At 43.6% G+C, this 15,828-nt stretch overlaps 2 protein-coding genes across 2 annotated transcripts in view; one reads left to right on the top strand and one right to left on the bottom strand.

The window, feature by feature from the left end:
* The window catches only part of ranbp10 (RAN binding protein 10), a 42,782-nt gene extending 38,580 nt beyond the window's left edge, over positions 1–4,202 (top strand). Inside the window, exon 15 of the mRNA XM_065009738.1 lies at positions 4,084–4,202. The gene's annotated coding sequence lies outside the window, so the exon portion shown is untranslated. The remainder of the gene's footprint in view (positions 1–4,083) is intronic.
* Positions 4,203–8,665: 4,463 nt separating this feature from the next.
* Positions 8,666–15,828, bottom strand: part of pard6a (par-6 family cell polarity regulator alpha) — a 36,349-nt gene continuing 29,186 nt past the window's right edge. Inside the window, exon 3 of the mRNA XM_029634213.2 lies at positions 8,666–12,987. Coding sequence (XP_029490073.1) covers positions 12,089–12,987 — 899 coding nt within the window. The 3' untranslated portion in view covers positions 8,666–12,088. The remainder of the gene's footprint in view (positions 12,988–15,828) is intronic.

The raw sequence follows: 15,828 nt of genomic DNA, 5'->3' as shown, positions 1-15,828 counted from the left end.
GAAGGTAATGGAATTAGGAATTGAAAACAAGCTGTGCACAATATACTTCTATTATGATTTACATTTCATATTGAGTTTAGCATTTGTGAAATGAGTTACCCTGTACTTAGCATGAAACTTTAAAAACCTTAAACAATATAAAAAAGAAATTATAATTTTAAAAAACATACCTATGTACTGGAAACATGATAAAGAAATATTGTATTCTGTTTTATTTTGACAGAATTATTTTTATTAAAATACACATCCATAAGCATACTTTTTTTGGTCTTGTCATTATTTTGTGGACATCCTGCTTTCGAGTGATGGTGACTTGAGGTTGATTTGAAGTTTCAAAAAAACAATCCCGTATTACATACATACGTTGTTTGACAAACCAATTCATTCAAGGGGCTTTATTGGCATAGGAAACATATGTTAACATTGCCAAAGCAAGTGAAGTAGATAATATACAAAAGTGAAAAACAAAATGAGCAGTAAACATCATACTCACAAAACATCTGGCTTATATATACAGTATCATGGTTCCAACTGTTGAGTAGAACAGTGTGTGGTTAACAGCACACTAGCGCCCCGTACTGGTTATTGCTACTACTTAAATCACTAATAAACTAAAGAGCAGGTGGAGAAATTATTAATTGCTGAGTCACACGTCAACAAAATATAAAAATGTGTCCTTGACATACGTTTTTGTCAACTCACGACACTACACTTTCAGTAATTCAAGAAGTTAAGGGGTTACTCAGAAGTGACTTGAGGGGTGGGATGTGTGGAGAGAGGACGCAGCATGTTAATATCGCAGAGATTAAAGGATCTTGTACTTTAGAGAGCTTCCTTCGACACACTCATCTTGATCCTGAAATAATCAGTAAATTGTTAGGCTGCTGTCTCATCAAATAAGTGTTGCATTGTATATCGGCTCTACTAGTGAATCCAGGGCCAGAATATTGCACAACTAAATGAGCCTTAGACCAAATTGTCTTGTTAGACTAATTGTCAACTGTTAGAATGTGCTTCTGGATTTCTGGAGGCCTACCTGTTACCGTTGTGGTAACATAACGTAGCAGGCATAAAAGAAACTGGAACATCTGGTTGTTTGTGACATGGCAGAGGCTACCATTGTGGTGTTCTTATCAAACACTTTCATGCAGGAGTCTTGAGTTTCACAGGTAGCTAAATGATTCCGAGGAGGGAGGGAAACTTGAGGCTGAATTTCTGGCTCTGGAATGCTGAAATTGATGTAGTTGCATAGGTCTGTTGCTGTCCTTTTCATAGGAAAGCCTAAGCGAGTGGGAGAAGCACAGAACAGAGACAGACACATTATAACTGACTGAGAAACAGCCAGTTCAACTTATGAAAACGCACTAAAATAGCAAACATTATGGACATATTTTATGGAACACTATAGGTAAACAAAAACATCCCAAATCATTTTTAAACAATGTCAGTAGTAGCCTATATGAAAACCACAACAATATAATAGAAAGGGCATACGATTGTTGTCATCGCATGTCCAGGGGGCTTTGTGCTCTCAGCTGTTTCTCTTCACAAGGGACCTTCCACGCGCAGCTGGACAATTCCTTGTCAACTTCTCTCATCTCTGTGACTACAGAAGTCTGGTTGTTGAAATATGTCTGTTCTGGACCTCCTGCGTAGGATACATGTCATACATGCATAATATCACAAATGCATTGGAGATGTAATGGCTTACATGGGGGGGGGGGAATGCAGGCACTCACCTTACCATCTTAAAGCCGTTTTGTAGAAAGTAATATCATAGCAAATTCACTCACGTTGAAAGTACCTTTTTAAATACCTCTAGGAACTGAGTAGTTTATAATTGTCTGATTATTTGGTGCCATATTTAGGTTAGCTTGCTTTTGTTTTGATCGATTTTCTCTGCAGCCAGTAAGTAGTCAGAGAATGACAAAATGTGATCCAATGATAAAAGTAAACACGGAAACCTAAAGGCGGGAAAGGACAGGCTGATGTAGCAGCATGTGTGATAAACTTGGCTGAATAGTTGGAAAGACAAATGTATGGTCAGTGCAATCCTGCCTCCTTGGGATGTCCCTACCCTAACCTTAACCCCTACCCATAGCAGTGGGAAGTAGGGGTGCTGAGGGTGCTACAGCACCCCTTGAAAAATGTGAATAAAAAAATATACACTGCTCAAAAAAATAAAGGGAACACTAAAATAACATATCCTAGATCTGAATGAAATATTCTTATTAAATACTTTTTTCTTTACATAGTTGAATGTGCTGACAACAAAATCACAAAAATGATCAATGGAAATCAAATTTATCAACCCATGGAGGTCTGGATTTGGAGTCACACTCAAAATTAAAGTGGAATACCACACTACAGGCTGATCCAACTTTGATGTAATGTCCTTAAAACGAGTCAAAATTAGGCTCAGTAGTGTGTGTGGCCTCCACGTGCCTGTATGACCTCCCTACAACGCCTGGGCATGCTCCTGATGAGGTGGTGGATGGTCTCCTGAGGGATCTCCTCCCAGACCTGGACTAAAGTATCCGCCAACTCCTGGACAGTCTGTGGTGCAACGTGGCGTTGGAGGATGGAGCGAGACATGATGTCCCAGATGTGCTCAATTGGATTCAGGTCTGGGGAATGGGCGGGCCAGTCCATAGCATCAATGCCTTCCTCTTGCAGGAACTGCTGACACACTCCAGCCACATGAGGTCTAGCATTGTCTAGCATTAGGAGGAACCCAGGGCCAACCACACCAGCATATGGTTTCACAAGGGGTCTGAGGATCTCATCTCGGTACCTAATGGCAGTCAGGCTACCTCTGGCGAGCACATGGAGGGCTGTGCGGCCCCCCAAAGAAATGCCACCCCACACCATGACTGACCCACCGCCAAACCGGTCATGCTGGAGGATGTTGCAGGTAGCAGAACGTTCTCCACGGTGTCTACAGACTGTCACGTCTGTCACGTGCTCAGTGTGAACCTGCTTTCATCTGTGAAAAGCACAGGGTGCCAGTGGCAAATTTGCCAATCTTGGTGTTCTCTGGCAAATGCCAAACGTCCTGCACGGTGTTGGGCTGTAAGCACAACCCCCACCTGTGGACGTCGGGCCCTCATGGAGTCTGTTTCTGACCGTTTGAGCAGACACGTGCACATTTGTGGCCTGCTGGAGGTAATTTTGCAGGGCTCTGGCAGTGCTCCTCCTGCTCCTCCTTGCACAAAGGCAGAGGTAGCGGTCCTGCTGCTGGGTTTGTTGCCCTCCTACGGCCTCCTCCACGTCTCCTGATGTACTGGCCTGTCTCCTGGTAGCGCCTCCATGCTCTGGACACTACGCTGACAGACACAGCAAACCTTATTGCCACAGCTCGCATTGATGTGCCATCCTGGATGAGCTGCACTACCTGAGCCACTTGTGTGGGTTGTAGACTCCGTCTCATGCTACCACTAGAGTGAAAGCACCGCCAGCATTCAAAAGTGACCAAAACATCAGCCAGGAAGCATAGGAACTGAGAACTGGTCTGTGGTTATCACCTGCAGAACCACTCCTTTAGTGGGGGTGTCTTGCTAATTGCCTATAATTTCCACCTGTTGTCTATTCCATTTGCACAACAGCATGTGAAATTTATTGTCAATCAGTGCTGCTTCCTAAGTGGACAGTTTGATTTCACAGAAGTGTGATTGACTTGGAATTACATTGTGTTGTTTAAGTGTTTCCTTTATTTTTTTGAGCAGTGTATTTTCCTCTTCTGTCTCTGCTGCTAAAGCCACTTTCTACCACTCTAAAGTCCAAGCATCTGCCTCTAACCCTAGGAAGCTCTTTGCCACCTTCTCCTCCCTCCTGAATCCTCCTCCCCCTCCCCCCCCCTCCTCCCTCTCTGCAGATGACTTCGTCAACCATTTTGAAAAGAAGGTCGACGACATCCGATCCTCGTTTGCTAAGTCAAACGACACCGCTGGTTCTGCTCACACTGCCCTACCCTGTGCTCTGACCTCTTTCTCCCCTCTCTCTCCAGATGAAATCTCGCGTCTTGTGACGGCCGGCCGCCCAACAACCTGCCCGCTTGACCCTATCCCCTCCTCTCTTCTCCAGACCATTTCCGGAGACCTTCTCCCTTACCTCACCTCGCTCATCAACTCATCCCTGACCGCTGGCTACGTCCCTTCCGTCTTCAAGAGAGCGAGAGTTGCACCCCTTCTGAAAAAACCTACACTCGATCCCTCCGATGTCAACAACTACAGACCAGTATCCCTTCTTTCTTTTCTCTCCAAAACTCTTGAACGTGCCGTCCTTGGCCAGCTCTCCCGCTATCTCTCTCAGAATGACCTTCTTGATCCAAATCAGTCAGGTTTCAAGACTAGTCATTCAACTGAGACTGCTCTTCTCTGTATCACGGAGGCGCTCCGCACTGCTAAAGCTAACTCTCTCTCCTCTGCTCTCATCCTTCTAGACCTATCGGCTGCCTTCGATACTGTGAACCATCAGATCCTCCTCTCCACCCTCTCCAAATTGGGCATCTCCGGCGCGGCCCACGCTTGGATTGCGTCCTACCTGACAGGTCGCTCCTACCAGGTGGCGTGGCGAGAATCTGTCTCCTCACCACGCGCTCTCACCACTGGCGTCCCCCAGGGCTCTGTTCTAGGCCCTCTCCTATTCTCGCTATACACCAAGTCACTTGGCTCTGTCATAACCTCACATGGTCTCTCCTATCATTGCTATGCAGACGACACACAATTAATCTTCTCCTTTCCCCCTTCTGATGACCAGGTGGCGAATCGCATCTCTGCATGTCTGGCAGACATATCAGTGTGGATGACGGATCACCACCTCAAGCTGAACCTCGGCAAGACGGAGCTGCCTCCCGGGGAAGGACTGCCCGTTCCATGATCTCGCCATCACGGTTGACAACTCCATTGTATCCTCCTCCCAGAGCGCTAAGAACCTTGGCGTGATCCTGGACAACACCCTGTCGTTCTCAACTAACATCATGGCGGTGGCCCGTTCTTGTAGGTTCATGCTCTACAACATCCGCAGAGTACGACCCTGCCTCACACAGGAAGCAGCGCAGGTCCTAATCCAGGCACTTGTCATCTCCCGTCTGGATTACTGCAACTCGCTGTTGGCTGGGCTCCCTGCCTGTGCCATTAAACCCCTACAACTCATCCAGAACGCCGCAGCCCGTCTGGTGTTCAACCTTCCCAAGTTCTCTCACGTCACCCCGCTCCTCCGCTCTCTCCACTGGCTTCCAGTTGAAGCTCGCATCCGCTACAAGACCATGGTGCTTGCCTACGGAGCTGTGAGGGGAACGGCACCTCAGTACCTCCAGGCTCTGATCAGGCCCTACACCCAAACAAGGGCACTGCGTTCATCCACCTCTGGCCTGCTCGCCTCCCTACCACTGAGGAAGTACAGTTCCCGCGCAGCCCAGTCAAAACTGTTCGCTGCTCTGGCCCCCCAATGGTGGAACAAACTCCCTCACGACGCCAGGACAGCGGAGTCAATCACCACCTTCCGGAGACACCTGAAACCCCACCTCTTTCAGGAATACCTAGGATAGGATAAAGTAATCCTTCTCACCCCCTTAAAAGATTTAGATGCACTATTGTAAAGTGGCTGTTCCACTGGATGTCTTAAGGTGAACGCACCAATTTGTAAGTCGCTCTGGATAAGAGCGTCTGCTAAATGACTTAAATGTAAATGTGTATATTAGTAAAAAAATGTTATTTTTATTTTTAAGTAGCACACTAGGCGTTTACTAGTATTAGCAGACCAAGCAGACCAGTCTTTAGCATGGGCCCCAAAACAATTCAGCATTTCTAGTAGTTGTAGAATTAAGAACAGTATCTTACAGGATTCAATAGTTGGAATTGTAAGAGTTGTTGCCCTGTCCCTTTCTCTGTGATTGTCATTCTAATAGAATCCAGAAAGAACAAAACCCTGTCCTCAAACATTTACATCAAAATATGCAAAGTTATGGGCAAAGACACAAAACATAAAATAAAAATCTTGATCAAATAACATGGAAAACAACCACTTTTTATACAGTGTTAATTTACCATCTTTACAAACCACTTAATGTAAATGTACATTACTGTATTTACATAGGCTGGTCCTCTAGGTTTGTACCTGTAGACTTTCCATCACCATGAAGAAAAACAATGACCAATACAGTAATTGAGTACATTGAGACATCAAGTGGTTTGTTGTGATGTGATGATGTAGTTCAGTTGGTAGAGCATGGCACTTGCAATGCTAGGGTTGTTGGTTCGATTCCCTCGGGAGACCAGTATGAAAATGTATGCACTCACTACTGTAAGTTGTTCTGGATAGAAGCATCTACTAAAAGGGAAAAGGAATGAATAGACCATTTCAGTTTTCACATAGAAATAAGTTGCATTTGCTAAATATTTTTATATAGTCCACAAATATTATCAGAATAACTGTTGTGTAGAGATAATTATCAAACTCCGGTTACAAATGCTGGTAAACACTCAAATACATTTAGTTAAAGTTTCACAAAAGTAGTGTACTGGGCCTTTATTAGTCCTGTATTAGCCGACCTATATAGACATCTTAAGTACCGGCAAAAACATCGCAGCACCCCAACAGCCAAAAACATCGCAGCACCCCAACAGCCAAAAACATCGCAGCACCCCAACAGCCAAAAACATCGCAGCACCCCAACAGCCAAAAACATCGCCGAATACAACAGCAGTAGACCTTGCAGTGAAATGCTTACTTACAAACCCTTTAACCTAACCTTAACTATTTTAAATGTTAATGGGGTAGCGATGTCCCAAGGATCCCGATAGCACGGACCATAAATGTATCTCTTCAGTGTTTCAATCATTGCGTGTACACTGTGCGACACAATGTATGCAGTTTGTTGATACAATATCTTTGGTCTTGCATCATGATACTGCTGTATCAGACAGCAGAGGGCAGTAGTGCAAAGGGTTAGAGGTGACGTAAAAAACATGAAAATATAAATAAATGCAATTTAACAGTGGAAAGAGAAATAATATTTATATCAATAATTGATCAGGACCTTTTTGATTCACTGCAATAGATTTTTTAATTTTGATTTTTTGCTGAGATAGTAGTGGTAGCCGAGAGAGAAAGACAGAGAGAGAGAGATTCCCAAACCTTCCATAACAAAGCCATCACCTACAGACAGATGAACCTAGGGAAGAGTCTCCTAAGCAAGCTGGTCCAGGGGCTCTGTTCACAAACAGACCTCATAGAGCTCCAGGACAGCAACACAATTAGACCCAACCAAATCATGAGAAAACAAAAAGACAATTCCTTGACACATTGGAAAGACTTAACCAAAAAAACAGAGTAAACTAGAATGCTATTTGGCCCTAAACAGAGAGTACACAGTGGCAGAATACCTGACCACTGTGACTGACCTAAACTTAAGCAAAGCTTTGACTATGTAGACTCGGGGAGCATAGCCTTGCTATTGAGAAAGGCTGCTCTAGGCAGACCTGGCTCTCAAGAGAAGACAAGCTATGTGTACACCACCCACAAAATGAGGTGGAAACTGAGCTGTACTTCCTAACCTCCTGACAAATGTATAACCATATTAGAGACACATATTTCCCTTAGATTACACAGACCCACAAAGAATTTGAAAACAAATCCAATTTTGATAAACTCCCATATCTATTGGGTGAAATACCACAGTGTGCCATCACAGCAGCAATATTTGTGACCTGTTGCCACAAGAAAAGGGCAACCAGTGGAGAACAAACACCATTGTAAATACAATCTATATTTAAATATTTTGTGCTTGAACTATTTGCACATCATTACAACACTGTATGTAGGCATACTATGACATTTGAAATGTCTATTGTTTTGGAACGTTTGTGAGTGTAATGTTTACTGTTCATTTTTTACATCTCACTTTTGTTTATTATCTATTTAAGTTGCTTTGAGAGAGAGAGAGAGAATGAGAGTTGACATGGGGGATCAAAACAAATGCCTTCATTTAAAAGGGACAAAGACACATACTGTATCATTGCTTCTTGAATAAACATTTTAACACAAAGATACAGACATTCATTATTCCGTCGGGGACATTTTAGTGTCTCAGATTTGAATGTATACTGTAATGTCCAGAATGATGCATGAATGATTGCAAAACCAAAAGGATGGCAGTATCCTTTTTGCCCTTGTGAGTGCTAACTGCAGCTCAAACAGAAATGAATAAGCATAGGAAATGACTGAAATAATATGTCACAGGAAATTAAATGTCTGTGAGAGGGACACTATTATATCCTCCATAATGAATAACCTGGAGGGGTTGCTGGGGGTTTGTTTTGGTAGGGGTCGTGGTGTTAGTGACAGTGGTAGTAGTGTGACTCCATTTGGTTAACAGCCTTTGGAATGTTATCATAAAGGGACACAAAATCACCTTTGTAAGAAGCACGAGAGAGAGAATGAGAGAGAGAGAATGAGAGAGGGAGAATGAGAGAGGGAGAGAATGAGAGAGAGAGAATGAGAGAATGAGAGAGGGAGAGAATATGAGAGAGGGAGAATGAGAGAGGGAGAGAATGAGAGAGAGAGAGAATGAGAGAGGGAGAATGAGAAAGGGAGAGAATGAGAGAGGGAGAATGAGAGCGGGAGAATGAGAGAGAGAGAGAATGAGAGAGAGAGAGAATGAGAGAGAGATAGAATGAGAGAGGGAGAGAATGAGAGAGGGAGAGAATGAGAGAGAGAGAGAATGAGAGAGGGAGAGAATGAGAGAGGGAGAGAATGAGAGAGAGAGAGAATGAGAGAGAGAGAGAATGAGAGAGGGAGAGAATGAGAGAGGAGAGAATGAGAGAGGGAGAGAATGAGAGAGAGAGAGAATGAGAGAGAGAGAGAATGAGAGAGGGAGAGAATGAGAGAGGGAGAGAATGAGAGAGGTCAGGCAAGACCACAGGTAAAGAATTCAGAGTGAATTAGTCCTATGTGACCACAAAAAAACAACATGGGAGTATTTTTTATAATATTTTATAATAATATGTAATTTCATAATCAGCATATCTCTATACCACATTCACAGTATTGTACACCCTGACCCATTAGATTCATATAAACACGCTGTTCCTCCGTTTGGTTCCCGGTACTCAAAGAAATAGAAATGTCCTCTCCAGGATCCTCATATACAAATAAATGTACAAGAATAAGAAAAATACTCTCCATATTTTACACATTTATAAAATGTTATTTTACAAAAAATCTCCCAGTTAATCAAAAAATCCCTTGCTTATATAATTTGTCATTTGTATTTATAGTTTCATAATTACATACATGAAAAAATGATTCAGTACAGTATGTGGTAGCTTTTCTGTTATAGATGATAGCAGTTTCCTATAAGTAAATTAAAAGACAATATACTGTATCTGTGAAGACAGGTGATTCTGCTGTATGTTCTACAACAGGGGTGTCAAACTCATTCCATGGAGGGCCTAGTGTCTGAAGGTTTTTGTGTTTTCCTTTAAATTAAGCCCTAGACAACCAGGTGTAGGGAACTCTACTAATTAGTGACCTTAATTCATCAACTAAGTAGAAGAAAGGAGTGAAAAACACGCAGGCACTCGGCCCTCCGTGGAATGAGTTGGACACCTGTGATCTTATGATGGCCTCTTTCCTCTTTGAATAAATAATTGTCCCTCCCCATATTAAAGTGAGCAACATAATTATCAGGTTAATGAATGTATCATGCTACCTGGATACAACTGCAGCTCTAGTAAAACAATAACAACCAGGCCACAGGAGGTCCTCATGCTCTGCTGGTTTTGTTCTGTCTTATTGGTCAATTCAATCATCTAAGTCAAGATATGGAGAGTTATTGAATGTATGTGTTATTCCAGCTGGTTCCAGAGTGAAAGAGATGACCTACAAATACATCATGTCCATGTAAAACACAATATTATCCCTCTGTTGTGGTAGGTCATCTGATGCTCCTTCTGTCTCTGGATCACTCCAGACACTGCCCACCAACCAGCCTGAAGGTCTTGGGCATTGGAAGCTGTGAGGGCCGGCAGCTCTCCCTCCAGTCCAGTACTAACAGAGAGTCAGGGGGCCCTTGTGTTCGGGTGCAGTGAGGGTAAGAAGCAACAACAATAAGCTTGGAGTTTTGAGACTGTCTGCCTCACAGCTCTCACTGCAAGATGATACTCTTGGCCTTCAAATTAAGAGGAAATCTCTCCTCCTTCCCTCGCCATGCCCCTCAGGTGTAGATATCAAGAATGGAGTAAAGTGTATGAACAAGGTCCCAATGTGCAGAGTTGTAGGCTTTTTAAACATGAAAGGAATTTCCTTATTTTACACAACAACATGGCAGTCACAAGTGGGCCTGAAGACAGCTGGGTCTATGAGAGGCCGTGACCTTCTGGAGCAACAGCACTCCATGTTATTTCTGTTGTGTTTACTCTTTGTCAAATTTTCAGGGGAGAGAAACTTCGTCCTGAAGCAAAATGGAATTGACTTCTTTAAAAGCAAGACAGCAAGTCTGCCAGGGAAATTCTCCCGGGTCTAATGTTTCATCCTGGGACCTCTGTAACTCCAGTCAACGAGTGACCTATACGAACATGAAGTCAAACCATCTGACTACGTTTTAGATGAAGAACATGCTTGGTGGCTGTGGAGTACATTAAAGGAGAAAACTGCCCGTGTTGCGATAAAAAGGTGGTGTTCTCTTGAAGATGGTTCCGAGACAGAATCAATTGGATAGATATACTGGTATGACGCAGCCCATTCCCCACGTCATTGTGTAAACGTAGTTAAACGTAGGCGTTGTTTGTCGCTACTGCATGTAAAAGTCAAATAAATATGATGTACATCGACATGGGGGAGACAGAGGAGCATATATAACTCCTATTTCCCATACTAACACCATGATGATCAACAGTAGTGTTCCATATTTTCCTATAGAAGGTTATGATATTTTAAAAAAATAATAATAATTTTACCTTTATTTTACTAGGCAAGTCAGTTAAGAACAAATTCTTATTTTCAATGACGGCCTAGGAACAGTGGGTTAACTGCCTGTTCAGGGGCAGAACGACAGATTTGTACCTTGTCAGCTCGGGGATTCGAACTTGCAACCTTTCGGTTACTAGTCAAACACTCTAACCACTAGGCTACCCTGCCGCCCCAAATATGCCATAACTGTGTGTATCAAATGGGAGTAAGGATGTTCAAGGGCTGAATAAAATGTTTAGTCCTGTCCTGTGGAGGTCAGAGGGGCCCTTGGATCCAAGCACACATATTGTAAAAGCCTCACTTGACTTTGTTGTGTTGTGTGTACAATAATGCCATGACATCTTTGTGGTAACTGAGAAGAGGGAACAGGTAATGTATGTTTCGAGATGTGCTGTATGTGAACCCACTTCATGATTTCTGGACAGAGGAACAAAAGCTATTGTATGTTAGCTAAGCAGGCTAACAACCGGCAGTGATTGTCACAGTCCCAGAAGAGAACACACTGTATGGACATTGAAGCATTGCAGAATGCAGGATCAAGTAGGCTAATACCATGTTGTCTCTAACACTGTGTCCACATAGATCACATGTCTCTCACAGACTCTCACAGTGAGATAGAGTGTGAAGTATTGTCTGCTTCTCCTCCTGCCAGTATTCCCCTTTTCACTGACACCCAATGACACTGTCTACAATTGAACAGATGGTCCTGTTAGAAAGTCAAATAAAAGTGATAAATATAAGGCGATTTGAGCGGAAAGCCATAAGGCACTTCCAGTATGGTGATGGTGAAAGCCATTATCATGTGTGTTGTAGTAAGTAGGCTCTCAGGATTGACACCACACTGTCCACTGAGTTCCTTACATGATGGCTGCTAGTTCCGCTGCGTTTAGTTGCATGGAACACACATCGGATACTTTTAAGGCAAAGTCATCATCATTGCCTGCATGATTGTTGTGTGTTGTTTTCTGTAGTGAGGTAACAATTAAAAGTGTTGTTTTGTGGTCAGCTAATGTTCGTCATTTGTCTTGTTTTTCTCATGAGACTAACTGTGCATGTTTGGTCTTCTCTTGTTGATGTCTCCTAAACACATGAGTAAAATTAGTACTATGACAAGGTTTTACATTGTGATGATGTTCCCATCCTCTCTCATGCTCTCCTGGCTGCTGCTGGTCTTGGTGGGGCTGCCGTTGTGAGTAGGAGTGGTCAGGGAGTTCAGAGAGGCCTTGCTGTCTGACAGAGAACCACTGCTGGGCAGGAAAATGCTCTGGGGGAGGGGCCGTTGCCCCAGTGACGAGGACAATGGAAACTCCCTGTGGCTGCCATTACCATTGGACACACAGTGGTGGGGCAGGTATGGCAGGATGTCACTCTCAATGATAAGGTCTCCATCCTCGTCGCTGTCGCCCTCCGCCACACTGTTACTGTTGCTATAGTGACTGACACTTTGAGAGGCGGGGCTGGGGGCCAAGTCATGGGAGATGGTGGAGCCTATGGATCCAGAGGAGCTGTTCCCCCCTACCGAGACCTTGCTTCCTCGAAGAACCACGTTATTGCGCTGGTTGGCTGGCTTCACCGTCACGATCAGGTTGTGGCTGTTGGCCACCATCATGTCTGTCACCTGGTCCAGAGACTTGCTGTCCACGTCAATGCCGTTGACCTCCAGGATCTCATCGTTAACCCCCAGCAGGCCTGTGCTCTCAGCCAGGCCTCCACGTACCAGCCGGGAGATAAAGACACCAGGCACCTTCTCCACTCCCTGAGGCGTGACCCGCACGCTCACCCCGTCCCGGATATAGAAACCCAGGGGCTTGTGGGTACCGTGCTTGTGCAGGCGGACGCGCCGGTGTGTCTCGGGCAGGATGTCGACATCGATGATGGAGGAGATCTGCCGGAAGTCCTGGGGATGGCCAATCATCAGTCCTGGTTTGGTTTTCTGCTGTGCCGGGCGCAACCCTGCCAGACCCTTTTTCCTCCTCTGCAGGGAGTTGGTGGCAAAGACCACAGGCTCATCCACATCTACAGGACAGAGAAGCCATGTCAGAAATACACATACTGTATGACAAGGCAGCACCAGGGTCTCAGTTCATTCCAAACATGGATAATAAAATACATCGAAATATGTTCTGCCGTTTTTTTTAAAAGGCATCACATCCTGTCATTATGTCACCTTCTGGTGTCAACAGCTAACCTGAAGGTAAGACATGGATTAAATTGAGTTAGTTTAGAGTGTGAAAGGTGGAGAGACACAGGTTTTAAATCTACTCTAATCTTTTCCAATGCCTCCGTCTGTCTTTCCGTGTGGTAACCGTCAATCTCAAACGCTCAGAGCAGGAAAAAGCTCACCTTTCAACTCTCAAGAAGGAAGTTTAATTTCCCTACTATATAAATACACATATTGATATAGAATGCAGTGGTCTCACTTTATCCTGCTGTATGTTTCTTTTGGCTTTTCTGTGAGAGATTCATTAAGATCCAATATTATGTCAACCATAGCGATCCTATGAAGTTATATACTAATTTTTATGATGTCAACAATCTGAGCTGAGTGTAGGATTTCCAAAAACATTGAGTCTCTATTCCACACTGTTTTCATAGTTACGGTTCCCAATGCCCTCTATCCCACTTCTCCTTTTCCACTCCCTACTCTCCACTCCACCTCTATCTACATCTCCCTGTCTGTCTCTCTCACTCACATCTTCCCTGTGCTGATTGAGAGCAGAGGTTGCTGGCAACAGGAGAACAGTATTTCAGAACCTGCCCCATAGACAGACGGAGACAGACTGAGTCTGAGAGATGGAGAGATGGAGCAGGGCTGCAGGGGTAGGTGTAAGGACACAGTGAGGATTTCCATAACTCTCTCTCAGCCCCTACTGAGGGGTCAGAGGTTGCGAAACAGAATCAGATTACATAGCAGGCAGGTGAATCACAGCTTCAGTACCCACTGTTAAGATGAAATAGACCAGGCAATCTAGATCCATCATCACACACACCTGACTCATCCACTGGTGACATAGTCATGTTTTTAGTGCTAGCAGGCAGGTAGCAGCATGGGGAGGAACCACTCAGGGCTCAAGTCTAATGACAAGCCATGCTCGCTGCGGAAGAGAGAATATTTTAAGTTATTTTTAAACTGCGGAGAAGGGCGTGCTATGTGAACCTGTTTCTCAGAGAGAGACAGAGATATGTAGGAGAGGTCTAGATGTGGCTCTGGTGGGCGGAGACTAATGCTACCAACACGTCTCCTGTGCCACTAGGGGCCCTGATAACTCTAGACCACTTTTATTCATCCCACAGAAACGCATACAAAGCCCTCCCTCACCCTCCCTTAGGCAAATCAGACTATGACTTTATTTTCCTGCTTCCTGTTAACAAACAAAATGTCAAAACAGGAAGTATCAGTGGAGCGCTCAATACAGAAATACGATGAAGCTAGTACAGACTGAGATATGTTCCGGGATCCATCCCATAGCATTGATGAGTTTACCACATCAGTCACAGGCTTCATCAATAAGTGCATAGACAACGTCCCCCCCCACAGTGGCTATACTATATGTGTTGTAGATATGTGGTAGTAGAGTACGGGCCTGAGGGCACACACTTAATGTGTTGTGAAATCTGTCGTGAATGTATTGGAAATGGTTTTAAAATTGTATAACTGCTTTCATTTTCCTGGAACCCAGGAAGAGTATCTGCTGCTAAATACGAACGTATCCAAACCAAAAACCTTGGATAATAGGGAATATCCTCGCTGGGCTAAAGGCTAGAGCTACCACTTACAAAGAACGGGACACGGACATGGACACATACAAAAAAGCTCGCTAGGACCTCCAACGAGACATTAAACATGCAAAATTGACAATATAGGAGGAAGGTGGAATCCTATTACACCGCCTCTGACGGATGTTGCAGGGCTTGCAGACGATAATGGATCACAAAGGGAAACCCAGCCTTGAGATGCCCAGTAATGCAAATAACACAACAATTACATACTTAATGCTGCTGGGTCATGCAGCAAGACAATCTAAAACCACACAAACAAGTCTACATAAAAATAGCTAAAAAGCAACAAATTTGAAGATTTGTAATAACCTAGTCAAAGTCCAGACCTAATCCCAATTGAGATTTTGTGGCAGGACGTGAAACGAGCAGTTCATGTTTGAAAACCCACAACTGTCACTGAGTTAAAGCAGTTCTGCAAGAGTGGGCCAAAGGTCCTCCACAGTGATGTGAGGGACTGATCAACAACTACAGGAAGTATTTGGTTGGAGTCATTGCAGCTAAAGGTGGCAAAACCAGTTATTGAGTGTAAGGGGGCAATTACCTTTTCACAAAGAGGAATTGAGTGTTGCATAGCTTAAATAATTAAAGTAAGTATTCATTTTTTTTGTTATTTGTAAACGCAGGTTCCCTTTATTTAATATTAGGTTTTGGTTGACGATCTGATAACACTCACTATAAAAATATGCAAAGATCAGAAAGGGGGAAATACTTTTTCACAGCACTATATTTCTGATTTTTGCATATTTTTATAGTGAGTGTTGGAGTTGAAGTCAGAAGTTTACATACACGTTGGAGTCATTAAAACTCATTTTCAACCATTCCACAAATTTCTTGTTAACAAACTATCGTTTTGGAAAGTCGGTTAGGACATCTACTTTGTGCATGACACAAGTCATTTTTACAACAATTGTTTACAGACAGATTATTTCACTTATAATTCACTCTATCACAATTCCAGTGGATAAGAAGTTTACATATACTAAGTTGACTGTGCCTTTAAACAGCTTGGAAAATTCCAGAAAATGATGTCATGGCTTTAGAAGCTTCTGATAGGTTAATTGACATAATGTGAGTCAA

The sequence above is a fragment of the Oncorhynchus nerka genome, linkage group LG25, assembly GCF_034236695.1.
Source record: "Oncorhynchus nerka isolate Pitt River linkage group LG25, Oner_Uvic_2.0, whole genome shotgun sequence".
Classification (NCBI taxonomy): Eukaryota; Metazoa; Chordata; class Actinopteri; order Salmoniformes; family Salmonidae; genus Oncorhynchus; species Oncorhynchus nerka.
Note: the sequence above shows the minus strand (reverse complement) of the source record. Positions and strands in the feature narration are given on the sequence as shown.